At 42.0% G+C, this 25,007-nt stretch overlaps 1 protein-coding gene across 1 annotated transcript in view; it reads left to right on the top strand.

Annotated features, from left to right (window-relative positions):
* MALRD1 (MAM and LDL receptor class A domain containing 1) overlaps positions 1-25,007 on the top strand; it is a 226,792-nt gene that overhangs the window by 122,743 nt on the left and 79,042 nt on the right. Inside the window, exons 30-31 of the mRNA XM_083467342.1 lie at positions 13,357-13,537; positions 20,218-20,346. Coding sequence (XP_083323468.1) covers positions 13,357-13,537; positions 20,218-20,346 — 310 coding nt within the window. The remainder of the gene's footprint in view (positions 1-13,356; positions 13,538-20,217; positions 20,347-25,007) is intronic.

The raw sequence follows: 25,007 nt of genomic DNA, 5'->3' as shown, positions 1-25,007 counted from the left end.
TCGGGCGGAGCTTGGGAAAAGTCTGCCAGTCCCACTTTGAACTTTGTGGGGAAAAGACGTGGTCTTGGCATGGCTGCTAATAGCCCTGGAAATTCCTGAGAAATGTTGGAAATAAATGCTGTATAGAGACAAACGGGACTCTGTGTGTTTGTCTGGGAGCTGAATCCAGCAGATGACAGTTCTACAACGCTGTGCGAAGCTCTGCTGAACCGTGACGGAGAAGAGCTGGAGTGGAAGCGTGCCGGGCAGCAAAAAACCGCTAATCGAGGTTTGTAAATCAATTAGCGGGGGTCACGGCTAATAAAACAGCACAGGTTATGGACCCATAAATTATCGCTTGTAAAACTGTCGCGGGAGCTGTAAAATCTCGGCAGGAGGAGCAGGCAGAAGCAAACAAGCAAGCTGCGAGACGCAGAGAAGTGCCTGTGGTGCTGAGAACTGCCAAGAGCGGAGGGCAGCTGAGGTATCGTTTCTCCACGGAGCTGAGGAGCCGGAAGAGCTGGTGCGTTTGTAAGTACAGCTTGGGGCCCCTTGGGAGAACGAAAGGAGATGGCGGACGGCCATGATTCATTCTCCGTGCCTTTCGAAAAGTTAAACGGCCAGAATTGGGGAGAATGGAGCAGGAAGCTGAAGGCCTGGCTGGTAGCCAAGGGTCTGTGGGACGCGGTCTTAAGGCCTCCCCTGCCTCAGCCAGCCGCCGGAGCTGCAGCAGCAGTAATTGCAGATGCGCATGCTTCGCAGAGGAAAAATCAGAAAGCCCTGGGAGCTATAGTGCTCAGTTTGGAGGGTTCACAGTTGCCCCATGTGGAGGGTTTGGAAACTGCGCATGAAGCTTATGCTGCTCTTGAAAGAGTGCACCACAGGACCACGGCTGGTGCTAAAATCCATACCACCAGGCGGTTGTTTGAAATGAAGCTACGTCCAGGTGGGGACATAAGACAACATGTTACAGAGATGCTCTCTGTGTTTAATGAACTGCGGCTGTTGCAGGTGAACTTTACTGATGAATTGAAGGTTTATATTTTGCTAAGCTCTCTGGACAAAAGTTATGACAATTTATGTTTAACTTTGGAATCTATGAGTCCGCAAGATCTGACTTTGGCCTACGTCACAGGACGCTTGGCTGACGAACAGGAGAGACGGCTCAGGGAGAGCAAGTCTGGCGCAGCAAGCTCCACCGGGAAAAAGGGGGGGGCGAAGCAAGATGAGAGCTTTGTTCAGGCTTTTGCAGCTCGTCGGTGTTACGTGTGTGGATCTCACAGTCATTTGAAAAGAGACTGCCCACAGAAAGCGAGAGCAGCTGGGCAGGAAGCCTTCAAGGACACCTATCATGGAAATCAGTCGGGTTTCCATGGGAACCAGTCTGGGAGTTATCAGCCTGGGAATGCAAGAAGAGGACGTGGTAAACAACGTGAGGACACGTATCAGATAGCAGCGAGCATGGCTTTGTTCGAAGACGGCTGTGTGGAAAATTCCGAGTTTCGTTTTATTATAGACTCTGCAGCTAATCGCAATTTGATTCCAGAGACACCTGCTGTCGAGAGGTGGAACTGCACGGCAATTCCTGCCGGGAAATCTGTACTGTTTGCAAATGGACAGAAAGGAAATCTGACTAACGTTGTAAATCTGCATTTTCGTATTTTGCAGGAAACGCTGGAGTGTTGTACCGTTCCTGGGATGCACCACTGTCTGTTATCTGTGCCTTATTTACTGAAAAAGGGATTTACGTTTTCTTTTCAGGATGATGTGTGCACAATCTCCAAAGGAGGGAGGATGCTTGCCAAGGTTAAAAAGGGGCAGAATGATCTTTTCATTCTTAAAACGTCTCTGGAGGGTGAGGGGAAGGTTGAGAAAGCACAAGCACTGTGTACTGAGATTCCCGCTCATGTGCAATGTGCACATATTTGGCATGCTAGGACGGCTCATAGTTCAGTAGAAGAACTACAGGTGCTGCCGGAAGTTTCTAAAGGGTGTAAAATTTTAGAATGTGGACATGATGTAAGTTGTGAAACTTGCAAGCTGGCAAAGATAAAAGGATGCAGTTATCCAAAGATTGAGAGGATAACCACTAGGCCTTTTGAACAAATTCACATAGATTTGTGGGGTCCTGTAAAGGAACCAAGTCTGGGAGGGTCAAGGTATCTGCTCTCAATGCAGGATAATTTTACCCAGAATTCCTGGACACATGGTCTTAAATCCAAGGATGATGCAGCACAGCTGATCAAACGTTGGATTGAGGAGGTGGAACAAAAGTTTTCCACCAAAGTGCAAGCTGTCACAAGTGACAGGGGAGCTGAGTTTACAGGTTCTGCTTTGCAGAAGTACTTTCGCAAGAAAGGAATACGTCACACAGTGACTGCACCCAATCAGGGGGGGAAGGCAGAGCAGATGAGTCAGGCTCTGGTTAAAACTGCTCAGGTGTTGCTGAAAGATTCTGGGTTACCTCCAAGGTTTTGGTTGGAGGCAATCAAGTATGTGAGCTTCACCTGGAACCGAACCTACAATTCCATGGTAGGGGACACACCGTTTGGGCTGTTGCATGGCAGGAAACCCCAGATTCATTTTTTGCGCAGGTTTGGATCGCTTGCATCTGTGTCAGTACCTGCTGCGTTGCAGGGGCCAGATGGATCCAAGTTCCGAAAAATGATCTTCTGTGGGTATGAGCCAACAGCGAATGCGTGGAGATTTGCATTTCCATCAGGTGACCAGAGTAAGTTGCTGATCAGCAAGCACGCTGAGTTCTATGAGCAGGATGCAAAGTCAAAATCTGCTCCCAAGCGTGATGTTCTTTCAGAATGTCTTTCTGATTCAGAACAGGAAGATTCTGAGGGGGAAGAAGGGGAGGAAGGAGAAACTGAGTCTGATGATGACGATCAGGGAACTGACCAAGGTCAGGAACAGGAGAAGGTATCTGTAGTTTCTCCACAGGTTAAGAGAACACCCAAAAGCGAGCCCAGTTCTCCGGTAAGTGTAATGGAGAAGGTCCGAAAACGTTTCAAGTCAGAGGGGGAATCCCGTGAAGGTGAGGACACAGGTCCTGGTGGCAGTGAGTCAGAGGTAACATCTGAGTTTGTGCCCAGAAGATCTAGTCGCTCAACGAAGGGAATTCCGCCGGACAGGTACCAGGCGACAAGCGCATGGGCCTGGTTCGCACAGTGTGATTCTGGGAGTGTTGAAGGGGTTCAACAGGTGCCTGGGAAAGATGCTGGGAAGGAGCACAAGGCAAAGGGAAAGGTGTTGAACTCAAAAAGGCCCTGTCAGAAGGTGCAGCAAGGGGGGGTGTGGCAGCTGGAACGTAACGAGTTAAGCTTTTCCCATGATGCTACACCATTCTGACGTCACTTTTAGAAGCTCGGGCGGAGCTTGGGAAAAGTCTGCCAGTCCCACTTTGAACTTTGTGGGGAAAAGACGTGGTCTTGGCATGGCTGCTAATAGCCCTGGAAATTCCTGAGAAATGTTGGAAATAAATGCTGTATAGAGACAAACGGGACTCTGTGTGTTTGTCTGGGAGCTGAATCCAGCAGATGACAGTTCTACAACGCTGTGCGAAGCTCTGCTGAACCGTGACGGAGAAGAGCTGGAGTGGAAGCGTGCCGGGCAGCAAAAAACCGCTAATCGAGGTTTGTAAATCAATTAGCGGGGGTCACGGCTAATAAAACAGCACACAACAGACTTTGGGGCAGCTCAGGATGGCTAGACTTTTCCTTGTTAGCATTAACTAGTTAGAAGCAGGTGTGGACTACCTGGATTTTCTTCTTTTGCACTTGCAAAAGAATCCCAAAAGGGATTTTTAAAAATCCCAGGTGGTTTCAGCAAGAAGAATGATTTTTAAAGGAAATCAAATGATCCTCTTTGGGCTGCTCTTGACAAGAATAAAAATGAAAAAAGACGGGAAGGTCAGAAGAGTTAACCTTCCTTTGAGTTATGAATGAGGATGCGCATCCCTTGGCACATTGTCATTCACTAGGCTGATAACAAGTCAATATAGAGAGTTCGCTGGCACTTTATAACAGAATTATTGGCAATAACTCATCTTAGCTCTGACAGGGTATTCTATTTTGGGAGAAAGCAGCACTATGTATAATCTAGTATGCACAAATAATCTAAGGAAAGCAGTGATGTTTGGTATCCTTGTCATGTTCAGATTTCACAAAGAAAGACTTGTGGTGATGGCGTTCTCTAATTAGCAGCCCCTTCGTAAAAAGAAAAGTGACCGTTCAATAAATCAAACCACCTAAACCTGTAGTCTGACAGCAGAATAACAAATTTGGTTTCTCCTCTCTCACCCAATGCTTATCAGATATCCACAACTTTAAACTGGGTCCTTGGCAAGTGAACACAAACAGCAAAGTATTCCTTGTTTTGGACTATGAATGTTGTAATGTTGAGCTTGACTATGAAGTGAACTTTAGTTCTTCTCCAGCTTGCCTTTCCTCAGAGCCTTGCTTTGCTGAAGGGACGGGGTGGGGTGGGATTGTGCAGGGGAGAAACTGTGTGCAAGGAAAGGGTTAAGAATCCTCCTTCCTCCCACATCTTCTCCACCTTCTGTTTCAATGCCAAGAGCATTTCTAGTCCACCATCCTTATGCAGGCAATTAAGACTATATCTTTCCATCACAGTTAATTGATTTCTGATTTTAACTTTTTGATTTATTTTTTATCTTATCGCTTTATGTACATTGTATACTGCTCTGTTGTTGTTTTTTAAAATGAATTGCTGGACAGAAATATTTTATTTAAAAACCAAAAAAACCTGCAACCTCGTCTACAGGTACCTGGGAGTAAGCCATGATGAACTCAGTTGAATTTACTCATGGTTGAACATTTCTAGCTCTATATTGGAGCCGTGACTCTTTTCTCACTGTGTACTTCACAAGTGAAACTGAAGGGCCTGCCAATATGACAAAAGGTTTTCACGGAGGACACTTCCCTGCAGCAACTTCGGGAATTCTTAATGCAGATTGTCATGCGTGATGATTCTGTGTGTGTATAACTTGCTACAGGCACACACATACAGATAGAGATTTAGGTGAACATTCAATGGGACTTATTCCTAGGTAAGTCTCATTGCCCAGGCCCTTATGTCTAAGATTGCAGCAATCCAACAAAAGGATTGATTGAAATTAGTATACCTTTCCCATGTGAAAATGATTATGCTCTCAAATTAGTGGAATATTTCATCTCACACCACAAGAGGGAGTATTTTATTCCTGTTTGGGATATAATTTATATTGACAGATGATGTGCATTAAATAATGCAATTTAAAATGCGAAGTACTAAGTCCGTCTCTCGCTTGAGTCCCTGAAGACCACAAGTTATGCTGAAAATTGGTAACTGATGGCCATCCTTTGCTATAATAAATAGGGTATTTCCAGATGCTGGCTTTCTCCAGAGGCAAAGGTGCCTTTGTGAGTGACTGGCACACTAATACACCAGAAGCTCACAAGGCAGCCTTAGTTGTTCTGATTCTTAGTTTGTCTCCTACTAGTCACAAAATGCTAGCATGTTTCCCTCAAATCTACAAGCATCCAAATACAGTCATACCTCGGGTTGAATGCGCTTCGGGTTGAGCGCTTTCGAGTTGCGCTCCGCAGCAACCTGGAAGTAACGGAACACGTTACTTCCGGGTTTTGCCACTTGCGCATGCGCAGGCGCTTAAAATGACGTCACATGCATGTGCAGAAGCGTCGAAAAGCGACGCGTGTGTGCGCAGACGTGCCGTTGCTAGTTACGTTTGCTTTTAGATGCAAACGGGGCTCCGGAATGGATTCTGTTCGTATCTAGAGGTACCACTGTAGCAGCCTTGGTGGGACATCAATGGATGTCCCAAATTAATCACAGAAGAACTATACCTTTATAACAACCACCTGTTCTTTGGGGTACTTCTCTTTGACTTTGGGTTTGCAGCTACAATGACTAGAAATGCTAGCACTGAGAACTTAGAACTGGAAGATCAAGATTTCAGGAGAGAGAGGCAGGCAGGCAAAGACCACTTCATGGCCTGTTCCAGAATGACTTTCCTCTCCCTTAACCCAAGACAAGCTACCATAGGTGCCCCCCAATGTCTGTTGGTGCAGGGCTGAGCTCCTCCAATCATGAATGGGTGGAGGAGGCCAAGCATGGAGATGGACTCTGCACTCAGACTCCAACCCAACCGTCTGCCTCTTCATGATATGCATGCAACATGCATGTTGAGGGGTTGGAAGAGGCTAAGCACTGGCCTCTTGAGTTGAAGGCAACCATCTGAAGTCCATGTACCCGAAACCCTGGAGCCTGGAGTGGTGGCAAAACGATGACCCCTTTTCCTTCCCTTCCCAACCCGACCACTGTGCTGTCTTCCAATGGGTTGCCGCTTCTGCTGCACCTGCTGGTCCAGTCTCCAAGGCAGGGTGAGCAGGGACTACGAGTCCTATCACGCCTTGACCCCCCTCTGCCAAGCTCACTTCCTCTGTTGGCAGATGTATGGGCACTGGGGAGGGGGGAGTTAAATAACACTGATTATATGTTTGATTGTGGCATCTCTCGTTCCTCGGACAGCTTGAGCTATGTGTGGGAGGATGTGAACAGTTTGAAGCTGGGAATTATTTACAGTGTTGGGCAGCCTCCAATGGACAATAATGTGTAAAGGTCACAACTAGGTGAGATTTAGTAGAGTGGTCAGAGGCAAAGTGTAGCTTTTGTTTTATTCTCTGCATTCTTTGGGGATTTGAGGGGTGGAAGCATAAACAAAGAATTGCAAAGGATGAAGAAATTTCACTACATAAACCAGCATGACCTCTTTATTCCTGGAAAGAAATATAAAGTGGATTTGGAAATCACAATAAATAATTTATGGGAGTCCAGATGACTGACAAAAGGCAAACAGTGCTCCTATGTTTTTTAACTTGTTTGTGGAGAGAAAAGAGTGAGATGGAGAGATGCTTTTTTCCACTGTTTTTTCTTCCAGTTTGTCAGTTGCTGTAGACAAACATTTCCTTGCTCTAATGACAGGGAATCAAAGAAAGTGTATGTTAATCTGTCCAGTCTGTCTTCAGGTTATTGATTTTTATTGTAAAGAAAGAAAAGGGTTATAAAATACAGTCCATAGGTTTTTGCTACAATTGTACTGAAATGTTTGTTTTAATTTCAGCTTCCATCAAAAGTAATACACATTTCTCCAAAACATTGGTAACAGCTACACCATCATTTCCCAGCTCAGTTTTCTACAATAGGGATTTGATGTCAGCAAATCTAACAGGGTTTTTTAAAAAAAAAAACTTCAGAGAGAACTTAGTCTGTTGACAGGAACACAAATGGAGTAGAAATGTTAACAAATTACAAATCCTGTTACCTGGACAAACAATAGTGAAGTACTATTGGAAAACTGTCTCAGAATTAAAAATATCTTCATTAAACTTGCCTCCAAGGATCACAGGGTAGCTTATAAAAACCCTCCTTATTTTATCCTCATAATAACCCTGTGAGGTAGGTTACTCTGTGACTATCATGGCAGAGTGGGGATTAAAACCTGCATCTCCCTGGTCTTAATCAGCACTCTAACCACTATACCACAGTAACTTGGCACTCAGCAATACAGCTGCAAATAAAACATATTAAGTATGTTTTGAGTGCAATATACAATGTGACACTAGATGGCGAGCCTTATGGAAAATTCAATGTATTTTTAAAAATGCAGAACGTTTTTTATATGTGTGTAGATTCCACCCTCGTCTTCTCTACGTTGGTCAGTTGGGTGATTCAACCTCCCTGAAAGAAAGGTGGTATATAGTCGGTTGTCTTACTGATTGTAGCCAGTCATGTTAACAATTGTTCTTCACTACTTTTACAGATTTTATGTTGCTGTATGCTGTCCTGACATTTTATGAGCGGGCAGTATATAAATACGTCTATAGATATATTAAATAAGTAAATGTAATAATAAATAAAAAAACATAAGGGTCAAAGAAGCTAACTAGAGAGGAATAATAGATTTCCAGGATTTCTTTGCAAACACTTTGTGTGGAGTGCATCCCTGTCCCTCGTAAGGCTCAGGCAGTGATGGAATGGGTAATAATATAGCTAATTCTGATTTGATATTTCTGTTCTTGGAGCCCTAGTAACAGGCAGATTTAGGGGAGCATAACGGGTTCAGTCACACTGGGCATGGAGCCTCAGGGACACCACTAGGGGTACCATAACTCTGATGTAGAATGGAGCATGAGGCAGGGGGGCACTGAATATTGGTGTCGCAAAGGTACCGTTGGTACTAAGTTACCGGTAGTTCAAAAACAGGGAAAAAACTCTTTAGAAAGATGCTGGCTGGTATATGTCTGCCTAGGATTTTGACTAACCCTCAGATGAAATAATAAACATAGCTTGGAGGCAAGGGTATACTGGGAGGGTGGAAGTAAGGGAGGGGTCTAAAGCCTAACTACAGAAAGAAAGAAGCCTGTTGTCTTGAGATCCAGAGTTGTGTGTATCAGCTTCCTGGGATTGTCCTAAAATGGAATTGACCACGTGGATAGTCCAATTAATTAAGGAGGGGTGTGCTTTCCATCTCATAATCATAGCCAATGGGGAAATATTCGCTGAATTAAGGGGTTAATTGTATTTAGATATGGCACTGGATTCTGGAATTAATTTGAGGTGATTCACACAGTAGGCTTTCCCTGTCCACCACAGTGATACACTCATGACTCAGAGCAAAGTCAGATCACACATACAGTCTCAGACCATATGGTAAGTTCCAGTTGAACTTCTCAGTAAGGCTTCCCTTCAGCTGGTGATTGGTACTGTCAACGTACACAGTGCTCACAGTGTTTTAAAATAGTGTCCTTGCACACAGCAATGGCATGCATATAGCTCAAGCACTCGCAGTCCCCAAAGAACTGACAACAATGATCTTGTGATGAAAGTAGAATCTGTTTTTCTTCTCCAAGCAAACTCCATAATATGTTATATTGAAAAATATGGTTTCGGACCTTTCAAACAGAATTTCAGTTAAGAATGTTGGCCTATTTATACTTGAATATTTTCACTGTATTTGATGTTTTATTAAGTATTTATAAATTTTGAAACAGCAGAAGCTAAGCAGCGTAATAGTAATGGGCTCTTCTAGTAGTTCCAGATCCAGAAATGTTTACAAGGTTTGCAAAATAGCCATTTATGTATCTGATCCAAATGTCCTTTGGTATTTGAACTCATTTCAGTGGTGCTATTCCCTATGCAACAGATAAAGCATATCTGTAAACGTGTCTAAAGGATTATGGGCCTTAATGCTTCAATACTAGAAATGTCTAATTCACTTTATTATCAGTAAATACTTAAATGGATCAATTTTGCATTATAATTTTCCATTATTAATTTCCACTTCACTTAAAGCTTCTGCTTAATTCCCCAATCAATGGCTAGCTCTTATTAATTAATCAGACTCTTCCTATTAATAATGTTTTCAAATGTTTTCCCACACAAAAGAGATTTCAAGGGCAAACTGCATGTATGTGTAAAGACAACTAAAAGAATAGATGCAATTAAGTGCTTTCAGTCTTTGTATTCACGTATATATATGCCCCCCCCCACACTTCCATGATGCAGAACTATCCTAATTTGTCCCTTGGAGTTTGTCAGTCTCACATACTTCACTGACAAATTTGTCTAACTGGTCTCTATAGCTAGGGTTACCATATTTCAAAAAGTAAAATTCCTGAAACCCATAAAATTGTTTAGCTTTTTTTAGGAACCCACTCCACTGACCACCCTAGAATCATGGTGGTGGGGTGGCAAAAGAGAAAAGTGTACTCAATGGAGGAAGAAGAACAGAAGAGGAAGAGGAGGCAAAAAGGAGAAAGTGTTAGGAGCATCCTACTCTTGTGTAGGACCCTGGCAGAGACACATGCCCGACTGGCATGTTGTCTCCCTCCTGTTCGATCATTCAAAAGCTTTCTCCAACCCGAACATCACAGCGACTGATACCTTGGAGACATCAGCACACTTAGGGATCTGCATAGTATTCACAGTTTGTGGAACAGAACTCAGTGGAACAGAACTCAGTAGCACAGCATTTTGGCTAATCTACGTTTATTTACATATAATACACTCGGAGCATTCTGCTTTAGCTCCTTCCACTTCCTCATCAGACAGCAAAGAGAGAAAGAACAAAGGACAATAGTCCCACTTCACAGAACACAGTAATACCAAAACATCCTGTCTCCGTCACTTCCCACACTGTGGAATGAAAACATACACTGTCATGTGATAGACAACAATCCCATGACTGCAGACACGGGGAATGAATCTCCAACAGAAAGATGGCCATACTGCAGCTGGGAGTACATTTGCACTCACCATTCAGGAGAAAAGAGGTACACTTGTTTTCTAGGGTCCAGCAGCAGAAAGCACCATGTTGCTGTGGAATGAGGAGAGAGACAGAAGGAGAAGGAGACATAGTTAAGCAGGGGCAGACTTTGGTCTTTCAAATTACAGCTGTGCCCTGTGTGAGGCCAAAAAGCGGTGTTTTCTGCCTATTGCCTTTGATTCTGCTCAATTCACGACATCATAGTTGCGGTGCCCTGCAGCTGGTCATGCTGCCCCTAATCCACCTTGTGAGTTAAGGCTGTGAGTGAAGAGACTGAGCCTTGAACAACAAACCCTCAGTTCTTCTGGTATATGATAATATTCATGGACTTTGTCTTTTTAAATACAGTTGGAATCCCTTTCTATTTTTTATTTAACACTGTACCACAAAGAACCTTTTACTCCTTAAACCCACTTGCAAGATCCCTGGAGACCTCTCTAATGTGCATGCCCACCCTCCATTCTTATGGCATAATCTTATGGCATAATTGCAGGCTGTGTCTTCGTTACATTGTCTAATAACAATGATCATATCCCTTGCTACCTTCTAGTTTTATTGCTGCATGAACTGGCGGCATTTCCCCCCCTTCAAATATATCGATAAACACATAGGACATGTTTAGGTACTAGAGTGTAGAGAGAAGTAAGTAAGTAGCAGGCACTGTATTGCAAGCAACAAGTGCTGCCTTATGAGTAGCCTCTGTGCATGGAGTACTTTCTACCCATTTTACTTTCTACCAGCTGAGGTTGCTGCACCTCAAGCTGACAATTATACATGCTGTGGAGTGTGTGCCACTGTTCAAGCCTATCCGCCATGTCTACTCAAAGGTAAGTCCCACTGAATTCAATGGGACTTATTCCAGTCAAGTATGTGTATGACTGCAGTCCAAGAGGATGTAATTCTCATTCAGTTAAATGCTTCAATCCACTTTAATGATACTGGTTGTAGGCCAAATGTGGCCTTGACATGAATAATGAATGGATTTTTAGCATTCCAAGTGAGGAAGGTTCAGAAGTCATTGTAGGCAAATTTGTTGTGTAAGCCAACATTGATTTTCATTGGCATTCGTATTGTTTCTATAGCTAAGTACTAATTGGGGCCTTGTTTGTTTTAGTTTGCTGTTAATCATCCCATAGCTGCCAAATCAACTGCACATAAGAGAGACCTAGAGCAAAGGCTATGTATTCAGAAAATCTGTGTTCACTCCCTGGAATTGGCTGCACTAGTAGAAGTGTTTTATATATCTCTATCTACACACATAGTGGAATCAGTTAAATTGTTCTTTTCATGTGCCGTTGAATTAATGTTGACTTGAGCATAGGAGTAGTCTGCTGGCTGAATATTTGAACTACATAGTGTTAGCTTTTTTTGCTGGATATTACAACTATAAATATATTATGCTGAGTATAACCATGTTAAATATTTATTCTAAAATGATGCATCTTAGCTATTGAGTTTGTGGTCACTGGTGCCAGGTAGGGATGGATCCATCAGTCTATTTCCAGTGTCTGTAAATTTCACATTCATTCATAAGTCCCTTTTTGTATTCTGGTGTCTTTGACACCGTTAACTAACTGATCTATCTGGTCAGGTGCCCTTATCTATTTACTTGTTAAGTTGTAGTTTTAAGTAGTATGTGATTCTGGATTCTTGCCTTAATATGGGGTTGTTCCCTTGGAGGCCTATAGTTGTAGTAAAATATAATCTAGCCCTTGGGTTGCATGCTGTCAGAGCACCTTACCCCAAAGTTGGAGGCTTTGTGAGGATTGCCTATTTGTGTGAATCTCCTATGTACACAATACAGAAAATGTTAACAAAATGAGTAGTGTATTTTCAGACCAAAAAAAGATTGCCTCCAGGCGCTGCATAATATATTTTACTTTTGTGGCACCTTAAATTGCAGGTGTTGTGTAACCCAGCCGTAGCTTTGCCATGTAATAAGAAAATTTGCTCATTTTAGCTGCTTGGATGATTTGAAGCCTGAAAAAGTAGCAGTTGGGAAAGGCATCAAGAATGATGTAACACTTTTGAAAATAGGTCCTGTACGTGACAATTTGCACTTAACTGTCTGTTCATTGAAGAATCAGATTTATCATCACCATCTGTTTATTTATATGCACTTTCCCACAAAAATTTGCCCAAGTGGCTTACAATGTATCAAACAAACAACAATAATATCTCAATTCAAAAAGCAAGAACAAAATAATCAGCATATAAATAAATCCATACATGATCTAAAACAACATATAAAACAATACAAATATGCTAACCTAATGTAACAGCTTAAAAGCACAGATCAGAGAGAATAATGTCCAAAACAGCAGCAAAATGGTAGTGTACAAATCTTGGGGGAAAGTCATTGTTCCCTAAGAACATTTCACAGAAGCTTACTATAATTAGCTTACAGTATTGAATGGTAGGAACACCTCTCACTTGTGGCAGCCTTTATTCCCAGCTCTGACCTGGGTCTCCTCTCTCAGTCATTAACCTGACTCTCACATGCACAGGGAAAGATTTCCAGTCCTCCTTCAAGACCCACGTAACCCCTTCCTGAAAGTTTGACTTGATTATAAAAGTTGTGTTGCATGTAATGCAACAGTGAAAGTAGAGGATGCCTGAGTGAGTCACATCATTTCCCCATGCATCAGGAATCTTGTGCAATGTGACCCTTTGCACATTTACCCATGGATGTTTAAGTTTTCTCTTTTCATGAACCAAGGACAGTGGTTGCATGACTCACTTGCACATTCCCTTTCAGTCTTTATTCTCTGCTGTAAGTCAGGGGTTGCCAACATGGCACCCTCCAGTTGTTGTTGGACTGCAACTCCAAACACTTCCAGCCACTATGGCCAGTGGTCAGGGATGTTTGTGGTGGTACCTTGCAGATGATGACTAGCCCTGCTTAAACTAACAGTGTTTCTTGTAACTTTCACTTTCTCTTACCCACGTTCCATACTCACGGCAGGGGCAAATTCAGCATTCTGAGTTTTGCATTCACTCAATCTTTATTCTTTTCTTTGAAGACTGGGAGTGGTCTTTCAAAGGTTTGGAGTGATTCTGGAGACTATGGTGGCCTTTGGAAGAAAGCAGAAATACATCTGGGGAAGCTGAGAAATTTTGAAGTTCTGTTTGAAGGCATTCGGATCAAGGATCTTGGAGGAGGAGCAGCAATAGATGACATTGTCTATGAGAACTGCAGCACAGGTAAGGACTTCTTACTCAAAATGGTATGTGTTGAAAAAATAAATGCATAGAAATTGTTTTTAAAAAAATAATGCAATAATGGTCAGGTTCATACGTAACACTAAGCCAAGTTCATTGTCTTACTTTGTTCAACTCATCAACTCGAGCAGTTTCAAGAAGCATAGGCCTTCAGTATGTTAAATAATAAATTTACAGCTTATTAAAAAATAAAATCACAGCTATATTTTGCTGTTTGGTGGTTATGACAGTGTCTTTACCTTCTATCCCAGGAATAGCTAACATGGTGCCCTCCAGGTGCGGTGGACTACAATTCCTCTCATTGCTGCCCATTGGAATGTAGTCCAAAACCTATGGCGGGCACCGCTTTGCCCCCTCCTGTTCTATCTCCTCTGCATTATTCTCACACATGGATGCCCAAACATTAGTCCTTTTTGTCTCAAGTGTCTGCTACCACATTCTTTGGGTGTGATTTACCCTACAGCAAGAAACAGAAATTCGCAGAAATGTAGAAAGCCAGATTCAGATATTATGACTTTATGACAAATCTATGGTCGCAGCTGGGATTATCTGTATCTCAATGTCTTCACCAACAAATCTTTCCAATTGTGTGTGGATCCTCCTGCCAAGGCTTCACTGCCTACAGGCAGAATTCTCTAAGAGTCAATATAATTTGTTAAGCTTGTTTTATGTCAGAATCAACACAAATCTTCTGATTAGCCCTGGCTGAGTAAAAATCCCCACAGATTTTTGAACTGATAGCACACCTTATTTGATACGACTTCTCGCTACTGCCTGAGGAAATGCTTTATCAACTTTTCCCCAGAAACAGCTGTCCATAGCCACACATGTTACTGACAGTATGGTGCTGTTCCTATATCTAATCAACTGGCAAAACACCCCGATACAAAAATACCTGAAAATGAAAGTGCTTATCAAATGTATTTTGAGGAATCCTGCTAAGCTTTATTGCTCTTTGGTAGAATTCTACTTCCAAGAAATCCTTCTGAACTTGTACCTAAATAAATAAATAAATAAATATACATTTTGTTCATCCCATGGATCCAAGACCTTAGTTCCAAGTTCTTCACTTTCTGTTCCTGAACAGTTTTTAAACTATGGCAGTTGCCTTTATAGAAAAGTGGAAAGGGGAATCACTGAGGGCACAACCCACAAAGGATGTTTTCTTCTGTAAGATCCCTTTAGATAAAAGGTTACCATCTGAATTCAAAGGCAGTTTGGTTACTAAACGCTTTACGGCTTTTAAAGAAGGGAATTGTTGGTGGAATAGTCTCCTGCATGTGGCATTTTCCCTTTAAGTAGTTCTCCTCTCAGAGAAAGAGTTCATTCATCAGTCATCCTTTTTATTAGTGATTTAACATTCACACCTCCTCTTCTTTGCCTCCTCCTTCATTTAATACAGGCTGTGCATCTTCAGAACACAGTTCCTCATTATTCCTTAAGATAGGAAGAGCTACAGCTAATTAACTATTGTCCACAGTACATCTAATTCAAAGAAATGCAGGATAAAAAGAAACCCAAATCAACAAACAAAATATTAAAGCCTTCTTTTTCTGTTTCTTTTCCTCCCTTTAATTTCTTTTTATACTTTAAAGTGATCGTCCTTGTTTTCATTTGGATTCACAGGAGCAACATTCATAGAAACAATATAACCTTCAAAGAAACAGTACAACCTTCAAAGAAACAATATAGCATCAAGAGAAAAAGAGGGAGAGGGAGAGAGATACCTGCCTTTAGATTTTTTTTTTGTTTCAATGCAACACTTTATTCACCTCCTGATTCACATCCACACTCAAAAGTTCTCTATTTTGAAAGTAGTGTGTCAATGGCTATCTTAAAAACATAGCATGTCAGCACTTATATGCTAAGTATTTTTAGAACTCTTCCCAATTTTAACTTTGATGTTTACCACAATAATTTAAAAGCTGGTAAAATATTTGCATGACTAGCTATTTAATCATAATAATAATCCTTCTTGAGAGTGTGCCACAGACATGGTCCAAGATTCATAAGTTTTGATTTTTATCATATGCACTGAATCACAGCACCTGTGCATGGCTGGCATATTTTTTTTCCTGTTGGCTAGTTCAATTCTTCCCACTGTGAGTGATGCTTTGTGCTAACATGATTACATTTGGTATCTGTCCCCAGTGTCATTGATCATTTGCTGTGGGTGAAATTTTTTCAGACTGTTACAAACTATTCAGGGCTTGCTCATCAATAGTATATTATAAATGCAGAAGGCCCAGCAGGGGGCTGACATGATTACTAAGACAAGAAAAAAGAGAGAGCAGCACATATTAACAGAGAAAGGAGAAAGCCCAGGCCAGGATTGCACAGACGTGGTTTGTTTTATAAACGTCATATAAAATAACATATGCCCATTAAAAAAATTCTAATAGATTTTAACCTACTAAAACTATTCAGCTACCAATTTCACCCAGCACTTAGCATTTATACATTTATACATTGCTGCTGCTCTCTATGCATTCAAAGCACTTAAGATTATCTCAGGAATCGGTACAACAAACGAAATGAAATGCATCACAATAGCAGTGAAGGACATTGATATTACAGCTTTTTATATTGATCATCAAGCAGGAGTATATTTTTGCAAGTTTTGCATATATAATTTCCCCACAAGGCTTGTCACAAGATGATCCCAACTGTTCATTTTGTATTTGAGGCATAATTATAGTTTGTTTTCCACCCCAAAAAAACTTTTATAGAAAAGCATTGAATAGAATTAAATCATAATTTACCATTTACCAAGGGAAAAAAATAGCAATTTCAAGAAAGGCCACACAACTATTCCAAGGATAACTTTTTAAAACTAAGAGTAATTATTTGCAGTACTGGGGCGGGGGGGGGGGCAAGAAGGGAGAAATGAAGGAGAAGCTATCCATGTCCTTCTTGCTATACTCAAACATCCTCTTCTATTCCTCGGCTGCCTTGTGTGAGAGAGATAAGGGATGAAGAGCCTGCAAATATCCCACAGTAACTTCACGCAATGTATTTCACTCCTAGTACCTTGTGTTGTTTTCAACAAGAAGATCCAGCTTCCGTGTAGTAATTTGGAATGGATATTTCATCAAGAAGCAAACACCCATATATGCGCAACAGCCATCAGCTGAACTTAACCTTCTCTAACTGAACACACTAATGACACTCTTGCTCTTTAGAGTCTATTTAGCTTAAAGATACAGTAACAGATCTCATCATGGGTTTGTGTGTATAAAGGGGACTGCAGAACAGAAGAGAGGAGGAGCCACAGAAATGGGAATGGTCTGTGCACAAGGCGAAGTTAATAAAATGAAGGAGAAGGGATAAAGGCGAAAATCAGGTTGCAAAAGGGGGTTGCAAAAATGGTTGGAAGAGTCGGCATGGAAATGGAGGTAAAGATGAAAACAGAAGTACAAACAGAGCTGCATAATAGGAGGGGAAGGTGACACCATAATTCGACTAAAGGTGTAAGGGGTTAGTTGAAATGTGTGGAAGAAGAAGAAGAAGAAGAAGAAGAAGAAGAGTTTGGATTTGATATCCCGCCTTTCACTCCCTTTAAGGAGTCTCAAAGTGGCTCACATTCTCCTTTCCCTTCCTCTCCCACAACAAACACTCTGTGAGTGGGTTCCACAAAAGGAAGGAGGGACACGGGCATAGGAGTGAAGGTGAAAGCAGTGCAGTATAACAGAAGAGAGAAGTGGATTAAAAAATAGGCTTGAGGAGGTGAAAGGGGGATTGGTAGTTGCATGGGGTGGGAAGGGGAAAGTCTAGGGAATGTGAGGGGAGCTGGTAAGCAGAGTAAGCAGGGAATGTAGCTCTCTCTCCAAATAAATATATGTAGGTTGCAATATGAGTCAAACAATGATGGGGTCAAACTAAGGGTTTGGCCGTCCACAGCTTGTGCAGCTCTTTCAGTGCCTTGGCGTTCCTCTGTAGTTCAACAGCTCCCCATAGTTTACCTTGCAAGGACACATGAGAAGCACAGCAGGCGAAAACAGGGAATGCATGCAAGTGCTATACCGCTTCATTAGATTTCTTCGTCATTGCGCTTTCTGTTTCTCCAACATGTTACTCTTGGCTGGTTCAGAGCAAACTAGTTGAATTATATTTGGGGAAACAAATTTTATTTTATTTTTTTCTCTGGCATCCTTTTTAGTTTGTTCAGTTTATCTTGTTTTTGTGAAAGTATCCTGAATTTAAAATGAAAAAATGCTCCTAATTATGACAAACACTATTCTGAGTGAAAACCATTTCATTTTCTTCCTTCCTTAATGAAATGTCAACATTCGGCCAAGGGCTGAAAAACTGGTAAAGGGATACCTTGCATTTAGTAGGGACGGGGGAGAAGCTTGGTTTAAATCACAAATTCACAGTTAAAGAAACAGTCGCAGAAACGGAAATACAACTAAACTTCTCTGAATTTTGTAATGCAGTTCTCTAACCAACACATGTGTATATTAGGGGAATAGCTCTGGGAAGCACGAAGGCAATTGCTCTTGCCTGCTGTTGCTTTTGTATTCATGTAAGTAACCCCTAAACTTGGATATTTCATATTGTCATCATGACTAGTGTCCACCAGTCCACAAGTAAAGCCAAAGATTAATTTCTCCACATTGAAAGAAGAGGAAGATGTCCTCTGTGCATTTGGATTCATTGCCCATCTTGGAGTGCTGAGGTTGGGCTTCAAGTGTGTTTCAGGATCTTACACTTGTGGTACCATCTTCTCCTCTGTTGCTTATATTTGTGTGTTGCCTTGTCCTTACATCTCCAGTTGTAGTAGTACAGTTGGCATTCCTGGTATGTTTGTATCTTCAGCCCAGAAGCAGAATATCTTAATACAATTGTTAGCAATAAAGCATTTCCACTTTGCTGGCTCACTTTGGATACACATTGCTCTTTCATCCGTTTACCCAGCACCAAGTTCTCTCTTGTGAATGCTTAAGTTTTATGAACAGGGTGATGTAGCCTCATGTTGTGCACTTTGATAGGTGTGTTGTGCGTTCTGTTGCTCAGTCAATATGCTTGTGGGATGCCTTGGTTCGCTGATGTTTGTCAGAAGAACCGCATACCTGATTCACCAGGAGTGGTGATTGTGGCCCAGTGTGGTCACCTGGAATCAGGGGGAGGGGCTGTCTTTTGGCTTCCCGCACAGCCAGTGGATGATGTCAGCTCCTCTGTTGACCACAGGAGTTGTCAGGAGTCACCTGCAAAATTCAAATGTGAAATGGCCTATTATGGCCAGGAAAGGAGGAGGATAAATGTCGGCTGTACTTTTTCCTAGCAGCGCACTCCAAGTTGGCTTTAGGTGTCTTTATTATGTCCTTCCATGCCCCCCGCCCCGGCTGGCCTTTGTGACTAACTGTACGTGCTCCTTCAATATTATCCTCCATCATGGCTTTTGGGCTGGAGAGGGAGGAGGTCGTCGGGTGTAATCTTGAGCTATCAGTTGATTTCAAAGTGAGTCTTTTAAACTTGTCTGCAGGTATATTATAGCTTCATTCGGGCATCTGCCTGAACATGCATGGGAGCAGGGGTGCACATGCAAGTTCAGCCACCAACTTCTCTGGGTACATGGGCTCCTCTTAGACTTTTACATGTATAGCACAGCAGTTTGCCGAAGCTTCTAAGTGCAGTAGGTTGAACATGCTTGGAAAATTCCCCAGGATTGGAAATTCTGGCTGATCCTGCGACGTTTTCTGAGAGTGTTAAACCAAGCACACTTTGAAATCCCTTCAGACCTTCACGCTAAACAAATGAATATATTGAGATATGTATATCTGAGTCAGATTTTATGATAGGCCATTTTTTCTTGCCTTCAGTATTCAGTATTACAGCATTTCAGTGTGCATTGGGTTTAAAATTTATTGTACACCCCAGTCAGCATATCATCATCCTTTTTATTATCAAGCATGTTTTATTTTAAGTTTTGCTTTCAAGATATAGCATAACTGTAATACAAAAAGTAGGGTTTGTTCAACAGATTAACTGAAATGCAGTACTGTACTTGCATTTAACCTTCTGCTCAATTATTTTCACTGTTTATATTTGCTTGCTAGTTTGAGCAACCAGGAGACTACCTTGCTGGGTGTTTGTGTGTGTCCTAAGCTTTATTTTGCCCCTGCCCCCACCTTTCCTCAACTATACAGGAGCTGGAGCTGGCAAAAGAGAGATTTCCTGACTTACTCAAACTGTAGGAGTCCTCTGTTCTGCATTGCAAATGGCACTGAGAACTCCGTAATCTTGAAAACTAATGATGCAATGGTGTCCTTTGGGAAACAGGAGGAACTCTCTGTCCGAGTTTATGTATGCATATTGGGCTTCTCGTCATTGCTGCCTTTGTTCTATGTATTTTTGTCTTTACTGGCAATGAATGTTATCATACCCCCCATGCATCTGGAGACCAAACAAGGCAAATGAAGTGTTGTCCTCATGCTGAATTGAATTTCAGTCTGCTTAAAGCTTCTCATCCATTAAGCTCTGAATATGGGCAATAGAGCAGTCTAGGCAGGTACAAGCCATCATTAAAAGTGAGCGGGATTGAATAACATCTGTTGGAAGCAGAAAATCACTAAAGTGATGGTGCACAATGGGTAAACAAATCAAAAAGGGCATTCTTTGATTTAATTAAAGTATTGATTTAGCTGTCCTGTTGGTTCCAGTTGGAGAGGATTCTGGGGTGTGCCCTACTGTTACCGACTTCGTATGTTGGAACAAGAAGTGCATTGAATCTCACCTTGTTTGTGACTACAAGGCTGACTGCAAAGACCTGTCTGATGAAGCTGATTGCAGTAAGTACTTCTATCTCTCTGCATTAATGTAAGCTGGGTTTTTTAAAGCTTAAGTGCTATAAAATAGCTACTCAGGACAGGATTGTTATGAACATGTTGCTTCTGAGCTGGCTCCCCTTGACTTGCCCCCCCTTATATCTGGATACATTTGCTACACCAAAGAAGCTGCAATCCTATGACCACTTTCCTATGAATAAGCCTAGGAAAGTCAACTAAAGTGACCCTCCCCAGGCCGCACTTGGAAGTTCCATAGCTCATCTACTCCCCACTTGGCTTCAGGACAGAACCTCCACTGAGACACCTTTAGGGGTTGTATCTTGAGAAGTTGCACGTGCTTGGGGTCGGGGTGGTGCACCATGTCACCTTGCACCCAAAAATAAACTAAAGATTCCACTCAATGCTTTATCTGCTAAACAAAACGGCACAAGCACTGCTGGCTTTTATCCTCCAGCACTGGACCGGAGTGAACACTTGTTCACTCTGGTCTGCCACCCAAGCCCTGCCCCCCCCAGGCTCTGATTGGCTAAAATATTCAGAATTCTGGTGGGCTATGCCATCATCCCCCACACCTAGCTGAGGAGGATCCCAGCATCCGGCTGCAAGGGCGAAAGGACTTTTCCACCCTTGGGTGCCATGTCTGACCACAACCGCTGCCCACCCCAAATTTTGGTAAGTGGCCCATATTAAACAAACTCTGATGCAGAAGAAAAATATGCCATATAATGCTAATATTTTAAAAACTTTGCCAATTCATTTCTTTAAAAAAATTAAAATACATTTCTTACTTCTGGGTAAGCATGTATATAATTGGACTAGTTCACTTGGCCTTTTGTACCTTCCGTTTCTCCAGGTTGGTAAATCATGTACCCCTCTCCTACTCAGTGAATGCATTTCTACTGTCTAGCATGACAGTGGGTGTAAATCTTCACAGAGTTTTGTATATTCTGATCTCACAGCAGCTATTCTTACAGTGCTAATGGTAAGAGGTCAAAAAAGAATGAACTACAAATGGATGAATCTACTGTATGCATCATTTGGCATGTAGATGTCCAGAATTCTGCTGCACCCCATTTCCGAATTATTCTGTGGTTTTAAAAATAAATACATGATTTAGAGGTAGAGAATGAGATTTTTAAAAAAATGGTTTGGTGTGGTTCATTATATTGGTAGGAGGTTATGCCTTGTTGGTTTGGCTGATATATCATGTGAACAAGAAGTCGTGATTGTTGGCTTTGGGAACAATTAGTTGGTCTTTCATGCTTGATTCCAATTCCTGAGTAGGTATTTATAAAGTAGAATTAAATAAGATAATATGCTGTATCTGTGGTTTATAGTTTTGTTACTTATTTCTTTTGGTTTAACCATGGTGATTACCATGGTCATGCCTAGCCATGCATAGAATTGATGTCCAGCACTCCAGCCTTTTGTTAGATAGATAGATAGATAGATAGAGATATAAATTATATTCCCCTTTCACTTTAACCTCTGAATAAACTGACCAAGAGTGGCTGTATCATTATTTTGCTATGTAAACCTGTCTTAAATGCACCAGTCCATTTCAGTTTGGTCTCAGTGGCCTGCCATAAACAAAATGGTTGGGATGTGCTCAGGTGAAGAGGAAACAGAAATAGAGGTTAACCACTGAAATGGTTACATGTTAAGGAGCTCCTGCATCAGAAATAACTGCATATTTTATTATCAATTTTCCATAGAACTGATAAATCCAGATTAAATTAAGAAAAACAATGGGTTGATACTTGGATGATGATGGCCTGGTGTGGATGGTGCAGAAAACTTACATGCATGAGCAACGAGGATTCCACAATAAACTCCTGTCTGGAAGCCCCCAGTGTTTCCCTTTTAACCATTTGAACTTCAAAACATTTTTTTCTGCCTTCCAGTCAGACAGTCTCCCACAGTTGTTATGCCCCTTAAACATCAGCAATGGTAGTGATGTAGGGAAACTGCATGCGCACCTTGAAAGCACTTTCAATTTTGCTGAACTGCATTCAATTATGCATGGGTTTTATTAATAGCAGGCCTCGGTGCTGATGAACCATCTAGTCAAATGCCTTGGCATATTGAAATGAAAGCAATTTTAGAGACAAATGGAACAGTCCTTTCCCCGTCACCTGTAAATAGATTTGGTTTACATCAAAAAGAAAAGGATGTCAAGAAGGTGCAAACAGGCAGCTGACTTTATCGACCCAGCACATACTGCTCTTAAGTATTTATTGTAAACAATGCAAGCTGAATTACACTGGCAAGATATTGTGATTGAATTATTGTAGCCAGGTGATCTTTTTAGTAGTGATGAAATGGCAAGGCACAACATTTAAAGCATTTCAAAGTCTCATTCATTTCCGCGGTAGACAGAGATTATAAAAGAGTAGCCGCATTAGTCTGTTGCAGCAGAATTTGCAGAGTTTTGTGACACCTGGGAGACACATTTATCATGCCGTGAGCTTTGGGAGGCAAGAGCCTACTTCATCAGATGCACAACATGGGAGGTGCTCAGTGCATCTGATAAAGAGCGCTGGAACTTAGATTTGTCATAGACCCTGACAGTGAGTCTGACACTGATTCAAAGGAAGAAGCAATCCCATATCTGGTCCCCAGCAAAGACCTAGATACTGACATAGTAGACATGCTTTACAGGACCTGTTTGTTCGTTGCTTTTTTGATATTCCTAAAAGGCCCTGTTGGTTCATGTGGTCTTGTTTGGTGGCACTGCAGCACAGCATAAATTATGATTGCAATCCCACTGCTTGATAGCTGCCCTGATGGTGCAGTGAATAAAGCGCCTGGGCTCTGCTGCCAGAAGCTCCCAGTTCTGCCCCCTGGTGCCGAGTAGAGGTAACTCATGTGAACCTTTCCCTATGCCTGGGGTGACAATTGGGTTGGAAAGAAAAGGCCAGTCTGTATTAGTCACATGCCCTCTCCTGCAGTATGGGACCTCACTATATGGAAGTAGCTCTGACACTGCTGGCAAATGTGTGTGAAGGGCACTTTAATCTCTGCTTGCTCCCAGTAGCTCCAAATTGTGGCTCTTGATTTTCTGACACTTATAGAAGAACTGTGCCTCTCAGGGCTGAAGTAGCACCCTTGTGACTACCTGGGTGGCATGGTAACAAGCTATGTCAATAGCGTTCACCTGGCATCTCCTGCATTCAGGTCTGAGCAGAGTCAACAATCCCATTTAGCCAAGAGTAATACTGCCCTGTTCATTCGGTTAGGAATACATTTAACAAGTACTACCGCAATTACTATGCTTTATGGTTTTGCATTGATCTGGCATGCTAAATAAATCTCTGTTGTTTCCTTTCTACAAGAGTGCTGGACTATTCTACTGCATTGTTGGTTGTCGAAGATACCAAAAGTAATCCCACCTATTTAGATTGATTTCTTTTGCTCAGGCAAGGTGGTTTGTAATTGAAGACCAGATTCATTTATAGTCACATAATAAAAAGTGGGGAAATCGAGAGTTTTTCAGATACCAAAGGAGAAAAAAATCAATTTAAATTAAAGTCTTTTCAAATTCAAGTTAGCTCTTTAAACTTTTTCAGTTACAAGAATGAACAAAATACACAGAAAACATTTGAGCCTTTAGCACTGCTTCCCACATTTTGATCTAAGGTGCTTTCATGCATCACACAACATTTTCCCAAAATCCATTTCCAGTGTCTAAATAGAGAAATCATTTAGTCCGATGCCTGATATATGCGAGCACTTGCTCCTTAATAGACAAGAGAGTGTTGTCCTGCAAGTAGCTCTATTTTATCAAGCTATATATTCATTATTTTTGTTTTACAGTGGTGCCCCGCAAGACGAATGCCTCGCAAGACGGAAAACTCGCTAGACGAAAGAGTTTTCCGTTTTGGAGGTGCTTCGCAAAACGAATCTCCTATGGGCTTGCTTCGCAAGACGACAATGTCTTGCGAGTTCCTGCTGGTTTTTTCCCCTTTCCCCCCTTTTTTCTAAGCCGCTAAGCTGCTTATCAGCTGATCCGATCAGCAGATAAGCCGCTAAAAGCCGCTAATAGCGCTAATCCGCTAATCCGTCAATGGGCTTGCTTCGCAAGACGAAAAAACCGCTAGACGGAGAGTATCACAGAACGGATTCTTTTCGTCTTGCGAGGCACCACTGTACTTCTTTTTCCTTTGACCCACAGGAAATATCACTTGGGGGCTATAGCTGATGGTGAGCAGAGTCTGAGGCCCAGCAGGGTTGCCTAGTTCTTTCCCTCTCTCGGCTGCCTCATTCCTTCTCTACCTTTCCCTTGTTCTCACTTGCCCAACAATCCATTCCCAGAGGGACAGCCCTAAGAGCAAGAGCAGGTCCACAGTGTTTGAAGTGCCAAATTACACTAAGACTCTTGTGGAATTAAGCCAAGGGCCAGAGTGGTGCCTCTGGGAACCCTACAGACAGGACCTCCTATCCATGTGTTTTTTGTTTTGTTTTGTTTTTAAACATACATAAAACTGGGGGAGTTTTGCAGCAAATGCATCGCTGTCAACATCTACTCACCAGCAGCAACACCCCCCATAAGTCAGCCAGTGAAGAAGGAACAAGGTAGCAGAAGGAAAGATTCACATTTATGTCAAAACAACAACAAGTGAATGAGAAGCCAACTGGTTTGAATTCTCACATGTGTATAAGGA

Source organism: Podarcis liolepis (assembly GCF_965112155.1).
Source record: "Podarcis liolepis genome assembly, chromosome: 12".
Taxonomy (NCBI): Eukaryota; Metazoa; Chordata; class Lepidosauria; order Squamata; family Lacertidae; genus Podarcis; species Podarcis liolepis.
Note: the sequence above shows the minus strand (reverse complement) of the source record. Positions and strands in the feature narration are given on the sequence as shown.